The sequence below is a fragment of the Siphateles boraxobius genome, unplaced genomic scaffold, assembly GCF_051911475.1.
Source record: "Siphateles boraxobius isolate OS27281-9 unplaced genomic scaffold, OSU_SipBor_1 11, whole genome shotgun sequence".
NCBI classification, from domain to species: domain Eukaryota; kingdom Metazoa; phylum Chordata; class Actinopteri; order Cypriniformes; family Leuciscidae; genus Siphateles; species Siphateles boraxobius.
This window is the reverse complement of record NW_027508711.1, coordinates 18,426,106-18,451,925: the sequence shown is the minus strand read 5'-3', so window position 1 is coordinate 18,451,925 and position 25,820 is coordinate 18,426,106. Positions and strand designations below refer to the sequence as shown.

Below are 25,820 nucleotides of genomic sequence, written 5' to 3'. Positions count from 1 at the left end.
ATATTTTTATTGGTTACTACTTAAAACATTCCTTGTTAAGGATTGGACAGCTTTTGTCAAAGAATGCTGTTGCTAAGTAAAAATAATGCACTTTTGTCGAGTAACTAATTTGATTGGTTTTCAGCGGTGTGCACGCGCACAGCGCACGGACACGGCACTGAACGGACCGTGACACATAGGCTATAGCTGAGCTGATGTACAGATGAAAGGAAAATGTAAAAAATGTGACGACATATACCCTGTGTTAAGAGGCCCGCCGCGGAGTCAGCAGTATATGAATGTACAAACTGTTGAGGGCGAAGTAAATAAAAAGTGAAGGTACTTTTCGAACAAGTGGCGCATTGATGACGAAGGGAAAACGAGGGAATGGTTACCCTACCTTCCCGTCGAACAGTCCATGTACTGTACTTACTGTCGAACCTATGCGTCGTCCGAAAATGCAAACAATTTGTTCATTAGAGGAACAACTAACCTTAAAATAGAGTCAATAATGAATATGACCAATTCTATTCAGAAACGTCCATGCGATCGGCAAAAAGGGCAGACCTTTTCGGGACTACGTTTGGATGTGTAAGTAAATTACTAACTTGAAGTTGTGTTTTGTGATGGCTAGATAGCTATCGTTTTTTTAGTTTAGCGAAAGTTTTAGCAGCCGCGAGGATAGGAGCCGATACCGTGGGTGCTCCGGAGCTCGATTACGTGTCAGTTAAACTTTTCATCCCCAATCCTATCTGTATTTGTGAGAAGTGGTGCTGTCCTGAGTTGAATGATAGCCTACTTTACGGCTTTATTATTGAGTTAACCCTCTGGGGTCGACAAACGCGCTGGCGCGTTTTGCTGGATTTTTTTCAAATAGCAGCAAAATACATTTAAATACTCCATCATTTATGGTCATACAGACTTAACTAATATTAAAAAATAAACTGTAAAATAACCATGCATAAAATTCTCTCAAAAATACAAACATGTACATACATGTTGCTTTGCTTACATATTATGGTAGCCCTGTTTGTGCTAAATAGTGCTTTTTTTTTTTTAAAGAGCGTGCGCCCGTGAGCATCCACAGAGGAAAACATAAATTGGCTCCTGAGTGCAGCATAACTCATATTGTTAAATGGATAAAACGAATTACATATTTGTAATGGACGTCAATGTTATCAAAGTCACAGTTCTCATTCATAAATTTGAATTCCAGAAAAAGTGGCTGGTAAAATTGGGCATCAAAAAAGTTAATTTCCCACCCTGATGAAGTTACAGATGCAGCATTTTGACCGTGCTTCTACACGAGATCGGAGTTTTCGATATATGTCCTCCTACCAGTGCTCTCTCTGTCTGGATGCACTTCACATATGCGAACTTCAATAAGCCCGAAGAACGAGGGTGTTAATGCCGGGAGAAATCAGAGTAAGGGGCAGAAATCTGGCTAAGCCGATCGGTTTATACTTAAACTTTTGACTTGACTCCGATAAAGGAAAACAGGTTAATGCGTTTACATGACCACATGCATTGTCAGTTTATTCAGAATAATCGGGTTAAGAACGTGCCTGTAAACGCGCTCATTAACAAAGTGAATGTAGAAACGGACTGATTAACGCCGCGTTCTCTTGAATCGACGATGGGATATAACGGTATAGCGACAAGCTTAATTTACTGGCTTAGTATTTCTCTTGTGGACCTATATGATGACAGTGAAAAAATTAGAAGAATATTTCTTGTTAAACAAGTTTTTGAAGCTGCTTTTGATTTTCACAGATGGCAGAGTTGTGCTGTGTTTGTGAACTAAAGACTGGCCTATATAGTTTTAGTGATATTATTATTATTATTATTAATATTTAGTAATTGTATTGTTTTTAGTGTTATTAGTGTCTTTAAACTTTTTGTTAATGTGCTATGGAAACAAAATAGGCTGCTGACGACGAACAACGATGCCGTTTTCATCTTGGATCTGTAGGCTATAAGATATGCGTGCGTCTGTTAAAACAAGCACTCTTGACGATTAGTGAATGGATCACCTTGCAATTCAATGTTGATGTGGGATGTAGGCCTAGTTTTTTATTCTGTTTTAAAAACATTTTCTTAGAGGAGTCCTCATACGCGTGTGTCGGTGTTGTCGCAAGTGTTAGGCAAGTGATGTCGTTATGAATTTAGGCAAGGCAAATTAATTGTAGTTCCTAATATTAATTTAATAACAATACTAGCTTTATAATAATAATAATAATTTAATGTTCATGGTAAAACGAGCCAATATCGTATTGATATCGTCAAAGGCATCTGCCATCGGCGAAATCTCATACTATCGTCGATACACGATACTATCGTCTATCGGCACAACCCTAATTGTCATGTTGCTTTGGGGTACCATTCTTGCTGGAGAAGCTGCATTAATGTGTGAATATTGACGTTATGCTTTTCTCTTCAGGTTCTGTGATGAAACCAGAAAGAACTTTGAAGCAACGTTGGCTTGGCTTCAGGAGCATGCCTGTTCCAGAACGTATGGGTTAGGTGAGACCTGCTTATGTCTGTGTCATTGTAGCTTTGTTGCAAGCTTTTCCGTATCCTGTTCGGTTTTTCTTTTGGAATAAATTGCTCGCAGGGCTTGACATTCACCAGACACTGTGGCTAGTGTTTTTCCAAAGTTACTAGCCACTCAGCATTTTCACTGTCACAATTTTGACATCAATACCATGGGGAAAATTGCCATATAGATATTTTTAACATTATCTCATAAATTGGTCGTCACCTTCATTTATATAGCACTTTTAACTATATACATTGTTTCAAAGCAGCTTTACAGTGATAATAGGAAATTAAAGTAACAGAGATTTTTTTGGCTTTACATCAGCTCTAGAATAAAGTTATTGTCCAGCTGAAGTTAGTTTTGATTGATTATCTTCTGTTGAAAAGATCATTAGTTAACAACTTGGGGTTGCAGGTATATTAGGCTGCTGTCACTTTAAGACCGAATGCACGGATCCATTATACTGTTGCACATGTTTTCTTTCTCAACTGTTTAAGTTCACTTAAAACATCACTGACTGTGTTTACGTGAATACTCACCAAGACTGGCATTTTGACGTTATGTTGTGTGTATTTGACTAAGTGCAATAAGCAGTGGAAAAATAACTCAATTTAGTACTGAGAGGTGGCTTTATGTGCTGCACTTTGGGTGTGAGCAAAAAAACTGGGGGAATGAGTAAAATTCAAGCCCTGCAACACCAACAATATTCATCCAGATCAAATGAAACTAGTGTGTGAGAGGAGGCGGGTTTGTGTGTCGACTCGCTGTCCAAGAGATGAGAGAGGGAGAGAGTGCAGCTGGTATCATAGAAAATTAGTACAGCATTGCGCTTAAAATGTGCTTAAGAGCACATCTTTATTTTTTATTAATTATTTATTCAATTTGTATTTTTAACAACACTACATTGCACTTAGTTTATTATTACAGATGCCTTTTTAAAAGACTACAAATGAAAATGTAAATGCCAAAGCGGCTAGTAGGAGTGACAGCATTACACGCCACTTCTGAAATCCATGGCGGGTGTTAATGTCAAGCCCTGATTGCTTGTAATAGTTGTACAAATTGCACAAAGTTTTCTTTGCACACATCCTTTTGAAATCACCTCAGATAGCCACCTTTGTGTCAAGCTTATCTTAATCAAAGTCTTTTTGTAAGGACAAGGCCCATCTATATTTCTTTTGTAATACTCTTATTTCTCGCTCCTCCCTTGCCCCCAAACCACTCCGCGATACCATCAGCAATTTTCCTGCTGTTCCTTAGTGAGAACCTTTGATTTTGTAGTTCTTTTATGTGTTTGGTTCCCATAGGAACCCGGTTGCCATGGGATGAACAATGGCTCATTGAGTCCCTGTCGGACTCCACCATCTATATGGCCTACTACACCGTGGCACATCTTCTCCAGGGAGGGGTACTCAACGGACAAGGACCCTCCCCACTGGGAATCAGGTATTATTTGCTCTTCCAGAAATGGCTTAGAAAAAAAGAAAAAAAAGACCATTCCATGCAATATATTTACATAATACATGTTTTTTTAGGCTGAACACCACTTAAGCAAGGGAGAAGATAAATGAATGAATGAATGAATGAGGCATTTATATAGCGCTTTCATATGTACTACTGTACACCCAAAGCGCTTTACAGTCATATCAGGGAATCTCTCCTCAACCACCACCAGTGTACTGAAAATGTAAAAGATTTTAGACTGATCATTTGGATTTTGGAGTCTAGTTTTATTTTATATGTAAATCATTCTCATATTCCCCATTTATTCAGCTTCCTCCTTGACATTTTCCCACTAGCATGGGTTAGGATCACTTAATATAATTAAGATTAAAATAGAGTTCTGCAGGAATTATGTATTTTTCTTGGCCAAAACTCGAGTTTGTATTTTAGTACTTCTAGTTTGTCCTGAAGTCAATGGATTTTTTAGGGGGTTTTGGTTAAATGTCTGAAAGAAGGTCTATAGTGAACACAAGCTCAAGATATTTTCACGTTTTATTCTACGGCATAAAGTACACCAGTAATACCCCCTTGTTTGTTTTGTTTTTTACTTAAAACATGTAAATACGATTGCTAACGTGGTTAAATGGGTCATTGAAAGTCGTCGCACTGTACATGTAAACTTTCACAGCCTCATTGTGTTTAAAATCACGCTCTTGGAACCATTCTAACTCAAACCTTCAGGGAAAATGTTTTGTAAATAAAGACTGATAGAGTTGTCGAAGATTAATGGTGGTGATGCTGAAGTCATGTGTCCGTGGTGTAGTTCGTTTATAGCAGGGTCTAAAACTAACTTTATTCCACACCTGCCAATGGCCGGTGACTTAAGAACATTTACTGACCATGAAAGTTATGACACAAATATTAGATACCAGTGGAAATTCACAATTCTAAAGCTAAAACTACTAGCCTAATATAAATTAAATATAATAATTAAAAACCTTTAAGCAATCAAATGTATAACACTGCATATAATCTTCACTGTATAAATTAAAGATAATAGTCCTTATTAAAGTTACAAATGTTTTTCAGTCAAGAGCAGTGAGAGACTTTGTCTTTTGTTGTTTGATTAACATTAAAAACGCAGACAGCCGGCTGCTGTCACTAAGGCTGTGTTCACACTTGTAATTTAGTTAGCTTGGTTCACAAACAAAAAAGTTGAGTCCTGGTCCACTCAGTGTTCACACTGGCATTTTAACACCGAACCTAAAGGCGTAGGGATACATTCAAAACCTGATTGGGTTTTTTTTGTTAAGTATATTTCATGATGGAATTTACAGAACATCTAATACAATGCTGTGTGCTTTGCTAAATCCACTCGATGTGTGTAGCCTATGATGTTTTTTGACTCTAAGATGTGACCTTCTAAAATGTGCAAAGGAGTCAAACCCTTTTTTTTTCTAATGTCATCTTGTGACATCATGTCCTGTTTTTGGTTAGTTTACATGTCTTTGGTCCGTGTTGCGTTCATATTTACTTCGAACCACACCAGAACGAGACCCATCTTTTCATTGGTGTCACGCCGCTTGTTTTGTGCGCACCAGGGTTCAGATGGCTGCGTTTACACATGTTCAAATGAACCGCACTAACAGAGGTTCGTTTAATCCAACCAAACATGCCAAGCGTGAACACACCCTAAAAGACCTAATGCACTGATCCAATACTGATACACATGCGTTTTCTTTCTCAACTTTTTATGTTCGCTTAAGACATAAGCGACTATGTTTACTAGGATACTCGCCGAGACAGGCTTTTTTTTTTTTTTTTTACATAATATTTTGTGCATTTGTCTGTTCAAGTGCAGGAAGTCATGAAGGGGAGCTCAAATCTAGTATTCGTGCACTATCTGAGATGTGTATGGGGAGCAAAACACACCAAATGTGTGACGAAACTGCGTGATTTTACAGAGCTTGAGCAGCGCTGAGGTGCAGCTCAAAGGACCGAACCACGTGACCTACTCAACATCATAAAGGAGGATGTGTTTGCTAGTGCCACTGAATGGATGGCGCAGCACAAACCAATCTTACCAGCGCACCGCTGACCATTTAAAACATTGCAGCATGAACCACATGACTTAATTCATTACCGCTCCGCAGAAGTTCAGGGGGTTTCCTGCACATAAGATAATTAAGATCAGTATGAAGTTATTAGTTGTAGCTAACATGCCTAACTCCTAGTATTTTTTTTTTTTTTGTACTTCTTGACCTAGTTATTGGATGCAGCACTGGCCTGTTAACTTTTGTTCATGTTCTCACAACATTGCATTGTTAGAATTCATAAAAATATTACCGGCCAACTGGCAGTTGACACATTATACTCACCAACAAGATTTTTACTCTCATTTGGCGCTTGGCGAGTTAATTTGTGAAAATTGTGAAAATGTTAACAGCTTATTTTCTGCAATAATCCAAAAGCCAATGGAAAAATCCTATTTGTTTTTTGTCGAGGGAACCAGGATGATGCCGACTTTCCTAGGGCTGGACTACAAAAATACACCATCACTGCAGTGCTCTCTATAGTCAAATAATTAATCTAGCACTAATATAATGTAAAACATTATATTAAATTGAGTACAATTTAAAATTTTACAATTAAAAGGAAAACTTTACTTTGTATTATTTAATTTATTTAGCATAAAACAGGTGCTCACTGTGACTCAAATTGAGAACAAAAATGACATGGAAAGTTTTGTCTGAAAGTCCTGCCACATGTTCATTGTTACTTGAGGAAAAATAGTATTGATACAGAAGGACATGTTTCCTCCCTCAGACCCGAGCAGATGACGAGAGAGGTGTGGGATTACATCTTCTTCAAAACAACACCTTTCCCGAAGACGGACATCCCGAAGGAGCACCTGCTGAAGCTCAGGAGGGAGTTTGAGTTCTGGTACCCTGTGGACGTGAGAGTATCAGGGAAGGACCTGGTGCCAAACCACCTCTCCTATTACCTCTACAATCATGTAGCCATGTGGCCCCAAGACAGGTACGATGCAGTTTACAGACCCTATAAACCTTTCTGTATTATATGTAGAGAAAAAAGTAATGTGAAGGATATTTTTCTTGTGTATTTCAACTTCTCTTACATTTTGCAGTGCCAACTGTTCCATTTTTCACATTAAATAGACATGTGAGAAAGTAATATGTGTGTGTGTGTGTGTGTGAGTGTATAAATACTTGATGGATGGATGGATGGATACATAGATAGATAGTTCAGCTGCTAAATTTCAGTTTAATTTCACTTTGGTACTCTTAATTGAGTTTTGCCCTTACAAATTTATTATTATATATTTTTTTTAATAGTGGAAAATGGCCACAAGCAGTGCGTGCCAACGGTCATCTTTTGCTAAACTCTGAAAAGGTGAGTTGAATTTCCTGTTTTCTTCTCAGGAATCATACCTTTTCTCTAACTAAAGCTATCATAGAATGGAATTTGTTTCAGTATAATTGTGAGGGCCACATATCTGGGAATTTCCTTACACCAAACATAGTCTAATCTCCTTAAGTCCATGAATCACCCAGATAATGTCTTAATTAAAATAAATAAATAAAAAGATTATAATTATATTTATAATATATAATAACATACATATTTCAGTTAGTTTCCAAAGCAACATGCCTAAGTTTTTCATCTTATTAATGTTTGTGTTTTACTTTTGTCAGCTTTATTTCAATTAACTAAAATGATTGTGAATAGTTTTATTGAACTATAACAGCACTGCCTGAGAAGTTCCTCTGTATTTATGAACACACATGTTGTGGTTGGTCCTCTTCAGCGATCTAATTAGCTGTGTTTATATCCACCAGATGTCCAAATCCACTGGCAACTTTCTCAATTTGAGTCAAGCCATTGCCAAATTTTCAGCAGATGGTGAGTCTTTCATAAATACCGGCTCACTGGAAGGCCAAACACTTTACATTCAGTCAGACTCTTTAGTGCTAGAATCAGGAATAGATTCAATCCTTATGCATCTAAGGGTTTATGTAGGTCTGCATGTGTCATTGATAAGTGTAGTTGTCTTCAAGGCTCTTTTAAGTGACTTATAAGATTGTGAATGCTATGTACCTAAATTAAATCCATCCCTCTCTGTCTCTGTCTGTCTGTCTGTGTCTTAGGTATGCGTTTGGCTCTGGCTGATGCAGGAGACACGGTGGAGGACGCTAACTTCGTTGAGGCCATGGCAGATGCTGGGATTTTGCGCCTCTTTACGTGGGTGGAATGGGTGAAAGAGATGATCGCCAATCAGAACAACCTGAGGACCGGACCAGCGGACTCGTTTAATGACAGAGTGTTTATTAGGTAACACTGGGGTTATAAAAAATCGCAGACAGGAGGTCTATTCACACTTTGACAAAACAAAAAAAAGACATTCACTATATTACCACAGTGAGTGAATTGTATTTACCAGAGTACACCGTGGCATAATAATTATAATGTACTGTTGAAGTAATTGATAATTAAAGATAATAAAATGGTGATGGTTACACTATACTGTTCAAAGGTTTGGGGTCAGTAAGAATTTTTTTTTGAAAGATATTAATATTTTTATTCAGCATATACACATTAAATAAATCAAAAGGTGACGGAGACATCAATGAATTTATAGATTTCCAATTCAAATACATGCTGTTCTTTTGAACTTTCTATTAAGCAAAGAATCCTGAAAAAAATGTATCAGGGTTTCCTCAAAAATATTAACTATTATGTATTATAGTGCATTATTATAAAATCAGAAATGTTTCTTGAGCAACAAATCAGCATATCAGAATGATTTCTGAAGGATCATGTGACACTGAAGACTGGAGAAATTATGCTGAAAATTCAGTTTTGATCACAGGGAATACATTACATTTTGAAAGATATTCAGATAGAAAACAGTGCTTTTAAATTGTAATAACATTTCACAATTTTGCTGTTTTTACTGTATTATTGATAAAATGAATGTTGTCATGTTGAGTATAGGAAACTTCTTTCAAAAACATTAAAAAGTTTTGCAGACCCCGAACTTTTGACATTCATTTATTAATTCATTCATTCAGACTTCTTGACAGCCATAGATGCTCAATTTAAATCTGGAATGTGTTTGTTAAAATTGAATCCTACATGATCTGTGTCTGTCTGCAGTGAAATGAATTCCAGCATCATTAAAACAGATCAGCACTATGAGAGAATGATGTACAAGGAGGCGTTGAAGAGCGGCTTTTTTGAGTTCCAGGTAACGTATACAAAATCACATTAACATCAACGTTGGCTAAATGCATTTTGTGAATCTGGGGTGGAGATATATAGAGCAATTACATCAGCAGTAATAATATTAATTAAAAAGAACAATAAAACATTACGACATGTAATATTTGATTTTCGCAGGGAACCTTCAGTGTAAACTCACAGTGAGACTATATATAATAAACATGTTCTTGATACTTTGAAGGCTGCTAAGGATAAGTACAGGGAGCTGGCCATCGAGGGCATGCACAGGGATCTTGTGTTCCAGTTCATCGAGAACCAAACGCTCCTGCTGGCTCCCATCTGCCCCCACCTGTGTGAACACACCTGGTCTCTGCTGGGGAAGGTGAGACCCCCTCTCTGAAGGATTGCTCGCTTAAGGTCCTTGCACACGGAGTCTGAAATTTTCTTATGCATTTTTTTTTCGTATTCGTGATGGTCAAAACACCATTCAAAATGCTTGCTACGGATGCAATTAAAAAAAATCGAAACCCGATCCGAATATTTTTATGACGGACGAAAGTTTCGGAGGCAGTGTGTAAGCGTGATTGACAAAACGAGGTCATATTTATTTTTTAACGTGTGAAAATGTCGGACGCAAATTTCGGACTCAGTGTGCAAGCACCTTAACTCTTAAACCATGATCACAGCAACAATACAGTCAGAACAATAATAATCTGAAATAGTTTCTATCCTAATATGTTTATTCATGTGATATAAAAGCAGAAATTTCAAAATGCAAAAAGACAGACCAACACAGAGATTCCTGCCTTTATTAGTGAAAAGAATATGTTCAGCCCCCTCTCGCCGAAGCTTCGAATATTCGATGTTCATTACTACCGAAGCTTCGAAGCTCAAAAAATGGTATTCGGACCAGCCCTAATACAGTCAGAACAATAATAACCTGAAATAGTTTCTATCCTAATATGTTTATTCATGTGATATAAAAGCAGAAATTTCAGCATCATTACTCCTGTCTTCAGTGTCACATGATGCTTCAGAAATCATTCTGATATGCTGATTTGGTGCTCAAGAAACATTTCTTAGTATTATCAATGTTTAAAACAAATCATATATTTGTAGAAATGGTGATGGATTTTCTTTGATGAATAGGAAATTCAAAAGAACAGAATTATTTTAAATAGTAATATTTTTTAACAATACAAATGTATTTACTGTCACTTTTGATCAGTTGCATCCTTGTTGAATAAAAGTTTTTTTTTTTCTATTCTTACTTAACCCAAACTTTTGCATGACAAAAATATTAAGTGGCAAAAACTATTTAAACATTGATAATAAGAATAAATGTTTCTTGAGCACCAAATAAACAAATTAGAATTTCTGAAGGATCATGAAATTCAGTTTTGCCAACACAGGAATAATTTGCATTTAAAATTGTTTTCAAAATAGAAAACAGTCCTTTTTTAAATTGCAATAATATTTCACAACCGTGATGTTTTGCTGTTTTTTTAATCAAATAGCATTGGAGAGTCTTCTTTCAAAAACATTTAAAAACATCCAGCAATTGTAATCATACAACAATGTCATACTTTTGACATAAATTTGACTTGACATTCATTTAATTTTAGTAAGAAAAATGTTCTTTAACTAGTTTTAATTACCATTAATGTATAGGTAATTTTTTGAAGACTTTTCCAATGCTTTTTTTCCCCAGCTGTAAAAAAAAAAAAATATATATATATATATATATTTGGTAAAAGTTTAATTTGGGCTAAAATTGCAACTTTTAAATTGTATTTTACAGCCATAGGAGATTGTATCTCTACAATAAACTGCTAATAACAGTCTGACTTTACATTTATCTGGTTTAAATGAATGTTTGTGCAATTCCAGTAGAAACAGGAAAAAATGCATCTTTAACTCACTTTTTCTCTCCTTATAGAGCAGTTCCGTAATGAAGGCTCGCTGGCCTAAAGCTGGTCCAGTGGACGAGATCTTGATTCGATCCTCACAGTATCTGATGGACACTGCTCATGACCTCCGCCTTCGCCTGAAAGCTTACACACAGCCAGCCAAGGGCAAGGTATGGACTTCACGACATCATTTATCACCACAATACAATACATTTATATTTCTTTTATTTTTTTCCACTGTTGTGTCTTATTTAGTCAACAAAATTTAACCTGTTAGCCTGCAACCCCACTTTTGAAAAATCCCCAGAAATGGCATACCCAAACTAAAACACATACAGTTCATGAACCCCCTGTACTAAAGCACAAGTATGATTTCATTTGAAAGCCGAGCCCTGGTAGTTTATTGTAAATGTAGAATTAATTATTGTCATAATGAAAAAATAGTTATAAGTAGCTTCAAAGTTTTTTAAAGTTATTAGAAATGTATTTTTTATGAAATATCTTCATAAAAATAATATTGAAGTTGGCATTGTATCAATCTATGAATGCACTGCTGCTAAAGCCACATGTCTGACCATGTTATATTTAAAATCTGAAGATGACAAGTCTAAAACTCTGTATTTAGTTAAATGTTTTTCAAAATCATGTCATATGACTTTATTTTGATTAGACTCTAAAATGCAAACTGATGTTTATTGTCATGTTCTAAGTATCTATTCAGTCTATTATCTCTATTGTTTTGTGGTGCAAACAAGCCCCATTCAGTCTCAGTCTCCCCTGCACACATTCACAACTCTCCAGCCTGTTTATGGCTCTAAATATGTTTTTCTTGTGTCTTCATTATAATTTCTAAGTTAGAAAACTTAGTGCAGTTCCTGAGACGGCCATCTTCATGAGGGTTGACAGGAGGATCTGGTAGTTGACTGTGTTAAATGCAGCAGACAGATCCAGCAGGATGAGTACTGAGGATTTGGAAGCATCTTTTGCCTGTCTCAGTGCTTCAGTAACCGAGAGCAGGGCAGTCTTATTTTAGTGGCCGCTTTTGAAAACAGATTAGTTGTTGTCCAGGAGGATGTTCTGTGCGAGAAACATAGAGAGTCTTGCTCAAGTGTCTTTGCAATGAATGGAAGAAGGGATATTGGTCTGCAGTTTTGGGGTTATCCGGGTTTGCTTAAATGCTGTGGGAAAGGTATGAGTGTGAAGAGAATGAATGAATAAATAAGGTATTTATATAGCGCTTTCATATGTACTACTTTACACCCAAAGCGCTTTACAATCATATAAGCGAATCTCTCCTCAACCACCACCAGTGTGCAGCATCCACTTGGATGATGTATTAATAATGTAAGTGTAGGTATAACTGAAAAATAAATGGCCTGAAGGAGGTGAGTGTGGATAGAATCAATCGGACAGGTAGTGGGATGATTGGAAAGGATTAGTTTGGAAATGTCTGCCTCCGAGAGTAGAGAGGGAGCGTGTATTTGTTATGATGTCTTTTTCAGTTTGTGGTGTGGAGAATTGGCCACTGATGGTTGTTGTTTTGTTTATGAGATTGTTGCAATGTCAACAGCTGTAAAAGTAGATGGAGGACAAAGAAGAGAAGGTTTTGAAAAGTGTGCGAGAGTCAGAACAATTGCTAATTTTGTTGTGTTAGAATGTCGTTTTAGCAGTGCAGACATTTGCAGAGAAGGAAGAGAGGGGAGAGACTGATACAAACTAAGGACAGCAGAGTTTTTTGATTTGCGCCACTTCCTCTCTGCAGCCCTGAGTTTAGAGCGATGTTCATTGTTCACGGAGAACATCAGACAGCCAGAGGGTGTTGCGTGGGCCGGCCTGGTTGAAATGGGGCAAAAGTTATCTAAACAAGATGTTAGAGTGGAGCAAAGTGTGTCAGTAGCACTGTTAGTGTCCAGTGCTGAAAACTGAATGGGTGGAGGAAGTGAGGATGAAACCATAGAGGGTAGGCAAGAGTGAGAGTGGTCTGAGATGTGCAATGGTGTAACTAAAGTGTTGTCAGTGCAGCAGTAGCGCGTGTAGACAAGGAACAATTGGTTACCTGGTTTGTGAGTAGCCGTAGTAGACACCCGCTTGAGGTCAAATGAGGCCAGTAGAGTGTTGAAATCAGCAGCCTGGGGATTTTCAAGGTGGATGTTGAAGTCACTGAGTAGTACCAGAGGAGTACCGTCCTCAGGGAAGTTTGAGAGTAGCACATCCAAGAAGTTACCCAGTTGACCTGGGGGACGATAAGCAACTACAAAGTGGATTTTAATAGGGTGAGTAATAGTAATTGCGTGTGATTCAACTGTTTCTAGTTAGAGATGGTAAAGGATCAAATTTCCATTCATTTGAGATAAGCAGACCAATACCTCCACTCCTCCCAGTTGGGCGAGGGGTGTGGGAAAAAGTGAAATTATTGGAGAGGGCTGCAGGAGGGGCAGTGTCCTCAGGTTTAATCCAGGTCTCAATTAGGGCCATGAGGTTGAGACTTGAATGAGTAGCAATAGATGAAATAAAGTCTGCTTTGTTTACAGCAGACTGGCAGTTCCAGAGACCAATTGGAATAGAGAGTAAAGAACTAGAGAACATGGGGATAGTAGGCAGTAGGGATACACCGAATGTTCGGCAACCGAAATTAACCGAATAGTAAACCGAATAGTAAAAAGACAGAATAAATTTGACGGAACAATGACGTTTTTGATGACGCGATCAAATAGTAACCAGCGTAGAGTGAGAGGCGCACACTTTATAAATGCAGCAAACATGCCCCCTTTGAGCAGATAACAAAAGAGAAGCTCATCAGATGCATCTGTGGCAGACGTTGTACCCTTACTTGCAGCACTAAAGCGTCTTTTAACCCTCTGTAGTTGACAAACGCGCAGCCGCGTTTTGTTGGTTTTTTTTCACATAGCAGCAAAATAGACTTAAATACTCCGCCATTTATGGTCACTTAAATGCAGACTTAAGAAATATGAAAAAATAAACTGTTAAATGTCTACTTGTGTCCACTTACAATCGAAACAAAACTGTGCTTTTGTAAAATAAAGAAAATAAACAGGGTGTGCTTTCTGCCCCTCCGTCTCCGTTAACTTTTTTTTCTGGAGCACGTCTCTAAACTTAAACAAAACTCAGCCAATACTAGTCACACAGGCAAAGGCAATATATCTTTATAATCATTTAATTGTCTACTTTTAAATGATCTAATTCAAAACGAAAACAAATATTCTCTGTTTATGTAATCTGTATGAAAAGAGAGAGATGTCAGTCGTTCTCATGGCAACTCCTTATCTGTTAATTAGGAATTGCACCCCCTAGTGGATAAAATTAACTGAATTTGCCTATTTTCATTGATCTGTTTATTTTAAAATCATATTTCTGCTGTTATGACTTTTTTAATAGTGCTTAAGTCACAGCATACCTACCATTGCCGTGCTTGCTTTTGTAATTGCTGCTTGATAATGATAGACAATTTGAACAGCTCTAACTTTTTATGATTAAAACTCACCAAACTTTAAGGGTGCACTCCACTCATCTATTGAACCCTAATTGAACCCTAATCTAAAGTGTGACCATACACACAATTAACTAACTATAACTGAATTTTGCCTCAAACTCCTATTTACTGCTTATTAATAGTTAGTAAGGTATTTGTTAAGTTTAGGTATTGGGTAGATTAAGGGATGTAGAATATGGTCATGCAGAATAAGGCATTAATATGTGCTTTATGCAGTAAGTACTAATACACAGCCAATATCCTAGTAATATGCATGTTAATAAGCAACTAGTTAATTGGACCCTAAACTAAAAGTGTTACCATATAAATTATTCGTTGTTATTAATTTATCACAATCAATTTACATTATGATTGTAGAACATGTTTAGTGTTCAGAATTTGGCATTAAAGCTAATAAAACTTAATCTTATTGTGCTTCTTATGTAATGGGCTTTAAACTTTATTATCTTCAGTTTGTTTAAGTTTTTTCTTTGTCAACCACAGAAGGGGGACAGCAAACCACCAGCTAAGCCCACACACTGCACCATCTATGTGGCGAAGACCTACCCACCCTGGCAGCACAGCGCCCTCTCTCTGCTGGGCAAACATTACAAGGTACAAACACCCTAATCACAGCTCGGTGTATTGCTATATCACTATATCACTCGTATATCAAAGTGTGTAAATGAACCCTGTCAGTCAGTACATTTCTGTAATATTAAAGGTAACAACTGAGTCCAAATTCATTTGCTATTTATTTTTAAATAGAATAAATCAACAGGTTTTATGTTTATATCAGTAATATCATTTTATTTCTACTCCAATGCTTTATAAACATTTAAACAGTGACCGATTTATTTAAACACACAATAGATGAGACATCACTAACGTTTAATAAGAATATAATAATTACGTAATATAATGGATATATTTATCGAAATCCTCTCTACAGTTGTTGTTTTCTTGCTGACTGAGTTAATAGACATTAAATGGCTTTTCTGAGGTAAATGTGACATTACGTAATATTGTTTACAATCTGTATTATTTATGTCTTTTTGCGTTTGAGACACTGATTGAGCGATTACATGATACATTTCAGTAAGTTGTTCTGGTTCTTTCAACATCCCTTCTGATGTTCATTCATGTTTATTTCATACTGTAACTTGTAGTAAAGACGAAGATATAATCGGTTTACGCCTGTCATACCTCATTAAAGAGCATCATTTATTGTTTTACTTTTATTAAATTGACAGAATTTTAAAGTTCAGATTTGTTTTTTTGTTTTTTTTAAAGTAAGCACAAATTGTATTGGGATTATTGGATGGAAGGCGCGCTACAAATATTATTAGGCAAGTTTTGTTTACGCATCAACAGAAAACAGCATAAACTAAAAAATTGATTCTTGGGATTTAGGAGTCGATGAATAAGTACATCAAATTGATCAATTGATGTTGTCAACGCAGCTCTAATATTTAAAATGGTTAAAAACTAATTTCAAAATTTGTTGAACTAATTACAAATCGGCCCTGAACTCGACTCGTTCTAGTTTTGTATCTGCCACAATTAACAAATCAAGCAACAGGCCAAAAGCATTAACACAATAAATAAACTTACCAAACCTCCATCTAAAGTTGCTCTAGCCTCAGATGAACTTTGCAGTTCATTCCTGAATCACTTGCTAGAAAAGACAGATGCCGTCCACCAGTGCTTCTCTAATGATGCTACGAATATTAGATATTTGCCAAATCAATCTGGTCAGTCCCTGACTTTCTTTTCTCTGACTACTCCATCTTCTGTCTCTGAGTTCATTTTGAAATCCAACCCTTCATCTTGTCGTCTTGACCCTTCTACTCCTCTTCTGAAACTCTGCCATTCAGTTCTCTCTGCACCTATCTCTCACTTCATTAATGCATCTCTTGCCTCTCAAAACTGCTGCTGTTACCCCTGTTCTCAAGAAACCCAACCTTGATCCCTCAGTTTTATCTAACTATCGTCCTATTTCAAATCTACCCTTCATAGCAAATTTACTGGAAAGTATTGTTGCCTCCCAGCTTCAGTCTTTTCTAGGCGAAAATTATCTCTTTGATCCCTTTCAATATGGTTTTCGCCCTCTTCATACAGTATTACTGAAACTGCACTAGTCGAGGTACTGAATGATCTGCTTCTCTCTGGTGACTCTGGTTCTCTCTCTATGCTCCTGCTGCCCGACCTCAGCTCTGCCTTTGATACTGTTTCCCATGAACTACTCGTATCTCGCCTTTCGGATGAGGGTATTTCTGGTGCTGCTCTTTCTTGGTTTTCTTCCTATCTCTCTGACAGACAATTCTACATTTCAGTTCAGATTTTTGCTCACCTACTGTCCCCCTGAAGCAAGGTGTCCCCCAGGGATCCGTTCTCGGGCCATTATTAATCATAATTTACATAATACCCCATGGTCAGATCTTCCACCGTCATGGTTTTAATTATCATTTTTATGCTGATGACATCCAATTATATTCTGTCTGTATACCTACTCTATCTGCCACAACCGACAAAATCTCTGCTTGTGTGCATGAAATAAAAGTTTGGCTCCATTAAAATTTTCTAAAACTTAACATGGACAAAACTGAGATTATTTTTACTGGACCTCCGTCACTCACTAGTAAAATTCCTACTAATTTCACCTGTGAGATTGCTGGCTCTCACATCAAACCATCCAGTACTGTTAAAAATCTTGGTGTAATCTTTGACTCCTCTCTCTCTTTTCAGGCTCATATTAATTCTCTCACTAAATCAGAATTCTTTCATCTACGTCGCATTGCCCAACTCCGGCCCTTCATCAGTTTCAAAGACACTGAAACTTTCATCCATACATTTGTCATTATTGTAATGCCCCTTTCATTGGTCTATCTGCTAGCTCCATTTCCAAATTGCAATACATTAAAAACTCTGCTGCTAGAATACTTACCCACACCAAGCGTTCTGCCCATATCACGGCAATTTTGTGCGATCTTCACTGGCTTCCAGTGGCTTATCGTATTAAATTCATAATCCTCCTGCTCACTTTTAAATCTCTGCACAGCTTGGCTCCCCCCTATCTCTGTGCTCCACCCCTACACGCCGACTCGCTCTCGATCCTCTGACTCTAGCCTTCTCGCTGTCTCTCGGCATTGCCTAGCTTCAACGGGGGGCAGATCATTCAGTGTTGTTGCACCCAAACTGTGGAACTCTCTCCCCCGATCACACTGTTGTGTTAATACTATTTCTGAATTTAGAACTATGCCCAAAACTCACTTATTCTCTGAATGTCACTTAAGTGGTACTACATTTCGTTGTGTCTGATTGTATTCTGTTATATGCTGCCCTGTCTACATAATTCTCCTTTACTGTACTTGTACTCTCATCTACCTACTGTTGTTTTGTTGGTTATCTTTGTCCATTGCCATTATTGTTGCTTGTTCATTGTAAAGCGTCCTTGAGCCCTGGAAAGGCGCTATATAAATAAATCATTTTTATTATTATGTTTTCAAGAGTTTAAAAAATATGGATCTATCTGTTTTTGTTTTTTTACAAAAGGACACAATGGTGAATATTAGGTGTTGCATATGTACAGTGGATAGTATAAGTGAACACACCCATGTTAAAGTTGACTAAAAAGAGGAATAAAAAAATCATCTTTTGGAAATTTATCTTAATGCCTTAATTAAAAAAATGAGGAAAAATCCAACCTTTAAGGACACCAATTTTCTTTGTGAATGAATAATGTATCGTAAATAAATAAATGTTCTTCTTTAAAATACAGGCGGCATAGGTCAGGACACCCCTATGTTAAACTTTATTTTTAAAGGCCAGTTTTTTAGCTGTTATAATGAGGTACTTTCCATAAGATCATTTCTCAATGCAAATCAAACCAGCTATTAGGCGAACTGAAATAAAACCATGCCAATCTCTAGGTATGGTGAAGGGTGTGTGATAATGTGGGATATTTTAATTCCAAAGGCCAAGGGAACTTTATCAGGATGCATATTATCCTGGATCCATGAAATAACTGGCCTTTGAAAATAAAAATCTGCCTGCGTCTATGGGAATTTAACACAGGGGTGTCCTGACTTATGCACCCTGTATTTTAAGGAAGAACATTTACTATACATTATTCATTCACAAAGAAAATTGGTGTCCTTAAAGATTGGATTTTTCCTAATTTTTTTAATTAAGGCATTAATTATTATCAATTTCCTTTTTACTCAACTTTAGCATGGGTGTGTTCACTTATGCTAAGCACTGTAATTATTATGCTGTATTGGGATGTGCAGCTATTTGAACACTTCTCTGGTACTATTTTAAATGCTGTTGAATTCAGAGGGTTAAATCTTGACCTGAGCGATGAATCTAATGGCCATTCTCTCCCATTGTCATTTCCAGACTAACAGTGGAGCTCTACCTGACAACAAGGTCATCGCCACAGAGCTGGGGGCCATGCCAGAGCTGAAGAAGTACATGAAGAGAGTGATGCCCTTTGTAGCCATGATAAAGGTAGAAGAGAAGTTTGGTACTTGAATACGATCTTGAAAAAACAGGGTTTTAGATTATTATTGGAATACTGTATCCCAAAATGCAATGTATTCAAATAGATCTTCTATTCAAGTAACGAATGAATTAGTAATAGAGGCAATATCTTTTAACATTTTTTTTCTGCAGAACTTGTAAGAGTAGTATGTTGTTTTCAATTCAGCCATACACTTTACAAACTTAATAATAGCGGTATGCTAGTATTTTGTTTCAACATTGCTTTTTTGTGTGTGAGACAAGTGAAATAAGCAATAAATTAATACATCAATTATATTGTTTGATTTTCTTAATGTTAATGAACAACATAATTACTATATATGTATATATGATTACCTTTTTTTAAACAAATTAATGTTATTCAGCAAGAATGCAATATATTGCTGAAAGAATTACAGTAAAGACTTTTTAATGTTGCTAAGACTTCGATTTCAAATTAATGCTGTTCTTTTGAACGTTCTATTCATCAAAGAATCCTGAAAAAATGTATTATGGTTTCCACGTAAATATGAAGCAGCACAACTGTTTTCAACATTGATTATAATGCATGTTTCTTGAGCAGCAAATCAGCATATCAGAATGATTTCTGAAGGATCATGTGTCACTGAAGACTGGAGTAATGATGCTGAAAATTCAGCTTTGATCACGGGGAATAAATTACATTTTAAAAGATATTCAAATAGAAAACAGTTCAATTGTAATATTTCACAATATCCTTCTTTTGCTGTATTTTTGAATCAGATAAATGCAGCATTTGTGAGCAGAATAGACTCTAAAAATCTTACCGACCCAACAGCAGAATATTGTGTGTGTTTGTGTATCTTAATTATGCAAACTATTAAACCTTTTTTTGCTGCTGAACACATGCTAGATGAATTACTAAGTATAATATTATAGAACCAAATGTCATAAAATGCATTAAAATTGGTCCTTTTTCTGTTCTTCTGTGTATTTCCAGGACAGCCTAGAGAAAATCGGGCCCAGGGTTCTTGATCTAGAGCTGGAGTTTGACGAGCGCACCGTCCTACTAGAGAATATCGTTTATTTGACTAATTCTCTCGAGGTAATAGCGCACAACTTCTTAAAAAGCCAACTAAATATATTAACTTAAAGGTCCCATATTATGCAAAATTCACTTTTGCATGCTGTTTGGACATAAATGTGTGATGTTAGTGTGTGTACACAACCACCCAATAGTGATACAAATCCACTCACTCCTTTTTTATTAATCCCCATAAATCATCAGCAGTGTCTCCCAATGACCTGTTTTCATAATGCAGTTTTAGTGACGTCACTAAGTGCAGGCCCCGCCCACGAGTGTTGACAGACACTGTCGTTCTAACATAGACCCGCCCTGATCGAGTTCACAGCTGCTGCACTGACGAGAATGTCTTCCAGCGTTGTAGGTGTTGTGTGGCTGGATGTATTATCCACATAGCTCTCTCTATTTACTCCCGAGATATGAGGCAGCCGCTGAAGACGAGGTGGAATTATTTTGTTTTTAAAGAAAATGCTCCCTCAACTCTACCGAAATTCGTTTATGTACTTGCGCACTTCTTATATCTTACTGTTCACTCAGCTCTTACGGTGAGTTTCTGAAGTAAAACTGACGCTTCATCTTTTGTGTTATGTACAATAAACTTTATTAAACTCATCAGTATATGTTTGATCATCATTCGGACCTGGTCCGAAACAGCAGACTTGTAGGCTATTAATAGTGGATACATACAAGCAGATGACAAATACGTTATAACCGTAATAAAAACACTAAACTATAGCCTACCTGTTCCATCTCTATACAGCACTCTGACTCTGTAGGCATTATTGTCCGACTCCGGGTCGAAATGAACACGTTACTGAGAGTTTATGATATTATTATCATCATTCTGTGAGATGAAATTGTCCTGAGACTGACTGCGAGATCTTGAAGCTCCGCCCCCTGTGACGTGCTCATTTGCATTTAAAGGGCACACACTAAAACATCGCGTTTTTCTGAGCACCAAAAAATGACAATTTAAACATGCTGTAAAAAATGATCTGGTGGGTATTTTGAGCTAAAACTTCACATACACACTCTGGGGACATCAGAGACTTATTTTACATCTTGTGAAAAGGGGAATAATATGGGACCTTTAAGGTATGGCTTAATTAATGTCTCTGGACTTGTTGTATGTCTCATCAGTGCACAATACTCTAAACAAAAATAATAATTTAAAAATGTTTTTAAAAATGTAAACAACTTTCCATATCTGCTGATGTAATCACGGCCGTGTGGGCGGTGCAAATTACATTATCCAATCATCACGGTCCAGAAAGTTCCTAGTGCTGCAAAACAAGCCACACCTTACATAATTTCCCTTTGAATATTGTCTTTTACTCTATTATTCTGTATTTAAATACATAGCAAAGGTGTTTGTTTGCTTTGTAACAACCAACCAAACCGCAGTGTTGAGTGCAGTTAGCCCTATTATTAGTTGACTTTAGGTCTGATTTCATTGTTAGTTGTTTCTCTCTAACCCCTCTCTCCCTCTCCGTCTCCTCCATCAGTTGGATCAGATAGACGTTGTATTCGCCTCTGAAGCAGATGACAAAGTAAAGGAGGACTGTTGCCCCGGGAAACCGTTCTGTGTCTTCAGATCTGAGGTGATGATGAGAGACACTGAGGCCCTGTCAAAGCTGCAGCACTGAAGCCTCCATCTATTCTCTCTCTCTATCTCTCTCTCTCTCTCTCTCTCTTAATGGTTGATCTGGCCTGTGCTTCATGCAGCTAGAGACAGGCTAATTTTAGAAGCACGCTGTGCATGGGTAATGCTTCTTACATTCAGCTCACTGTGGTGTAGTGTAGTGTACAGCCGTGTTGGTTGGCTTTAAGTTGTTTTCTGAGATACAGTGCTGACACATTTTATACAGCATTTTATATGCAGTGTTCCCACAATCATGGAATTTTTTTTTAAAATTGTAATATTTCACACACAAAATAACCCCCACAGGGTGATGAGGACCCCGACGTGAAGCGGATCAGCTGAAGGGGTTATTTTGAGAGAACCACCGGCTGGATGTACATTATCATATTCTTAGTACTCGCTTATTACACAGCTCCTTGCCACATAAGTAAATAATTTGAAACAAAATATTGATCTGAGTTGAAATATTTTATTAGCTCTTTAAACGCAAAGCCTCAGCAGAGAGCAGTTGCTAGCACGGCAAGTTCAAAGTAGACGGACATTTAAGAGATACGTTATACAGTCATACCACTTATTACTTAGCATTTCAACACAAAAATTGTCGCTTGGCTTGATCACATCGTGTTCATGATGAAAGGGCCTTTGGTCAGTGAGTTGGTGTATGACATTAAAGCCATACAGCGATCAGTGGAACACACCTATTGGCTCTCTTAACCCTCTGAGGTCTAAGGGTTGTTTGGGGTCCTTGAGGTGTTCTGACATGCTCTGACATTTGTGCTTTTTTCAGTTATTTATAAACATGTTAATGGCAAAGGTGTAAATTCACTCTATATAGCACAAACGGGGCTACCGTAATATGTGAGTAAGATGTATGTACATATTTGTGTTTTTGAGAGAATATTGTTTATGCATGCTTATTGAAAAAACTAAAACTTAAAGTGTCTGAAATAAGGCCACAAAGCACATATTAAATATGTCCCCACAATAATTTTGAATAATGGGCGTTGTTGCCTAGAGTTTTTGCTTCAAAATGATCTGAAAATCATCCTGCCTAATCATTTACACAAAACAATACATTGATTTAAATTTTATTAGACACCTTTTGTTTGGAAAGGCAATATGCGTGGAGGCGTGTTCACACCTGAGAAGACAAAGGCCGGATAATGTGCCACATACATAATGAGCTGCATATTAATTAGCCTTTCACACATGGTGTGTCACAGGGTCCCAAAGAATGCAAGGACAAAAGAAATGATCTATATATACATATTTTACAATTAGAAATTGTAACCAATTACAAATAGGTTACAATTACAACAACAATTACAATTTTAACAATATTTCAAGTGTATTGCTTTGTAAAAAGTATACATTTTATCATACGTATTAAAAAAGGTAAGGATTCATTAGTTTGAATATTGGAACAAACACTATAATAACATCTTAGTTGATAATTCAGTATACCTGCTTTATTTTTGACAAAACATCATACTATAGTATATTTAACATGAGCAGAAATTGGTGAACAAAAGCGTACCTATGTAATGTGACAGTAGTCTTTTTTTACAGTCAAAACTTTATAATCTATCCAAAACTAATCACAAAATCTTGTCTAAACATTCATATTTAGTCTGTAACATAAGTTTACTGTAAAATTAGGAGGGTAAAATAAGTTTACTCAAGTTACTGTAAAAACATTTGTTACAAAAAATCTATAAAAAAAAAAAGCTTTCTAATCATCAAAGAAACCTGAAAAAAATATCAAAAACTGTTTTCAACATTTATAATAATGATGCATGTTTTTGTGCATCATATATAATATAAAATATATATATTAAATTTTGTATTTTTAATCAAATAACTGCAGCCTTGGTGAGCATAAGATACTTTTAAAAACATTTAAAATCTCACCAATCCCAAACCTTTGGACGGCAGTGTATGTATGATAATAAATCGGCATATTAGAATGATTTCTGAAGGATCATGTGACACTAAACTGGAGTAATGATGCTGAAAATCTTTAATTCTATTTAATTATAATAGAAATCCATTATTTTAATATTACTGTCTTTTTCTGTATTTTTGATCAAATGCAGGCTTGATGAGCAGAAGAGACTTTTTCAGAAACTAACATTATTTACATCATTTTTTGTTTTGTTTTTGGAAATTGTGATGCATTCTATTATTTCAGGATTCTTTAAATAATAATTCTATCTAATAACCATAGACAACTGAAAATACATTGGTCAAAAGGTTTGGGGAATCGTGTACATGAGGCAGAAAGTGTCATATAAACGTGATCTGTATAATGTATCCTCCATAAATGCATCATCTTCATCTGTGACCTCTGTTCCTCCTGTAGCCTGGCGTGTCAGTCTCTCTGCTGAACCCTCAGCCAGCCAACGGCCTGTTCTCCACCAAGATCCACATCCGACAGGGAGACAGCAGAGACAGCATCATCCGCAGACTGTCCCGAGTCAACAGAGCCATCAAGGGTAAAGCTCACCTGCATTTATTTTAGCATAGGTTTTCATTAAACTTAAGATAACAAGCGACATTTTAAAGTATCCAAATACTGTGTGGCCACATTATGCTACGGTGACCCTGATTTCACCATGTACAAAAATGTCCCTGGATCGACATCTTTCTTGATCCTGGAACAACATTACAATCAACCGATCAGATTTGAGGGACACGTTTACAGTTTATGTCAAGTTCAGGCGTAGTGTTATTCACCTATCATTTCCCTTTGATTTTAGGGATAAGTTATGGGTAGGATTAGGTTTAGGGATAAGGATACGGTTAGGACTAAATCTTTGAACAGGAATGTTGTTCCAGGATAAACAAAATATGTTGATCGAGGAACAAGTCTTACTTGGGAAAATCATGCTACATTGCTGATCATGTTGCCATTATTTTTGTAATAACGCTGTTGTAAAAATTGCAGATTTATCCAAAGTGAAGCTGATGCGTTTTGAGGACCCTCTGCTCGGACCGCGGAGAATCCCAGTTTTGGGGAAGGAAGAGGAGGGTAAACTGCCCATCTCAAACAGTTCAGTCTTCCACATCAGCCTGCAAGAAAACAAAGTTCATATGAGCGATAACGGCCAGAAAATGGACATTGGGGACACTTTAATCTACCTGGTCTAGTGACATCTGAAACTGTTATATGTTTTTTTTCTCGTTTGACTATCTGACATGCATCTATAAACAGTATTGTTCACAATGAATGCTGAGGCGCTAGTTAACTTAGCATTAGCTGGCATTTAGACTCCTGTTTCAGCATTTGGTAACTGTTCTGTTAAATGATCGGTATAACATACATTATTGATTCATATTTGTTATCTAGCTTTTTATTCAGTTTAAGACCAAGATGATCTGAACAATCAATTCACACTCATTCTGACTACTGGCATTGGAAATATTCATGCCATATTTTGAGGTATCTGCAAATGACATTTGAAGGTATTATTGTACTTTTATAATGGTTATTTCTGTCTCTTTTCATTTGTAATTTTCACATCCGTCCTGTATCAGCCATCGAAGTCTAGTATAGAGTGTTTCAAAAGACAGTGAACAAACTATCTTTTCACTGTAAAACCTTAAGAAAGCAAAGTTTTCTCTTCCTTTTCTCCCTGTTAAATTATATGTATTCAATGAAAAGGTAATAAAATAAATAGATGCAAATAAAATTTACATTTGTTTCCTTAAATGTCTCTGAATACCGATGCCACCTAGGCCAGCAGTGTCTGTTATTCACCATTACATTTTAATGGTTAATATAGGGAGAAATAAATACTATTTGGTTTGTCATTGAGTTTAAAATGAGTTCTTTGTGTTTTCTAAAATCCTTCTCTGAGAACATCAGTGACATCGTCATCATTTTTAATTACATTTATATTTCTACTAGCTCCATCAAGCTCAATACATATGAACCATTACTCTATGTATCAGTAAAACGTTTATATGGAAGAAATCCCAGCTAT

The 25,820-nt window shown here is 36.6% G+C and overlaps 1 protein-coding gene across 2 annotated transcripts in view; it reads left to right on the top strand.

Moving 5' to 3' along the window:
• Positions 1 to 25,526, top strand: part of lars1b (leucyl-tRNA synthetase 1b) — a 40,174-nt gene extending 14,648 nt beyond the window's left edge. For both annotated transcript variants that reach the window (XM_077197297.1, XM_077197296.1), the window contains 15 exons: positions 2,420 to 2,502; positions 3,826 to 3,964; positions 6,788 to 7,000; positions 7,318 to 7,375; positions 7,822 to 7,885; positions 8,131 to 8,314; positions 9,140 to 9,230; positions 9,447 to 9,587; positions 11,145 to 11,285; positions 15,110 to 15,220; positions 19,007 to 19,117; positions 20,109 to 20,213; positions 21,698 to 21,793; positions 24,197 to 24,329; positions 24,782 to 25,526. In XM_077197297.1, coding sequence (XP_077053412.1) covers positions 2,420 to 2,502; positions 3,826 to 3,964; positions 6,788 to 7,000; positions 7,318 to 7,375; positions 7,822 to 7,885; positions 8,131 to 8,314; positions 9,140 to 9,230; positions 9,447 to 9,587; positions 11,145 to 11,285; positions 15,110 to 15,220; positions 19,007 to 19,117; positions 20,109 to 20,213; positions 21,698 to 21,793; positions 24,197 to 24,329; positions 24,782 to 24,984 — 1,873 coding nt within the window. In that variant the 3' untranslated portion in view covers positions 24,985 to 25,526. The remainder of the gene's footprint in view (positions 1 to 2,419; positions 2,503 to 3,825; positions 3,965 to 6,787; positions 7,001 to 7,317; positions 7,376 to 7,821; positions 7,886 to 8,130; positions 8,315 to 9,139; positions 9,231 to 9,446; positions 9,588 to 11,144; positions 11,286 to 15,109; positions 15,221 to 19,006; positions 19,118 to 20,108; positions 20,214 to 21,697; positions 21,794 to 24,196; positions 24,330 to 24,781) is intronic.
• The last annotated feature ends 294 nt before the right edge of the window (positions 25,527 to 25,820 follow it).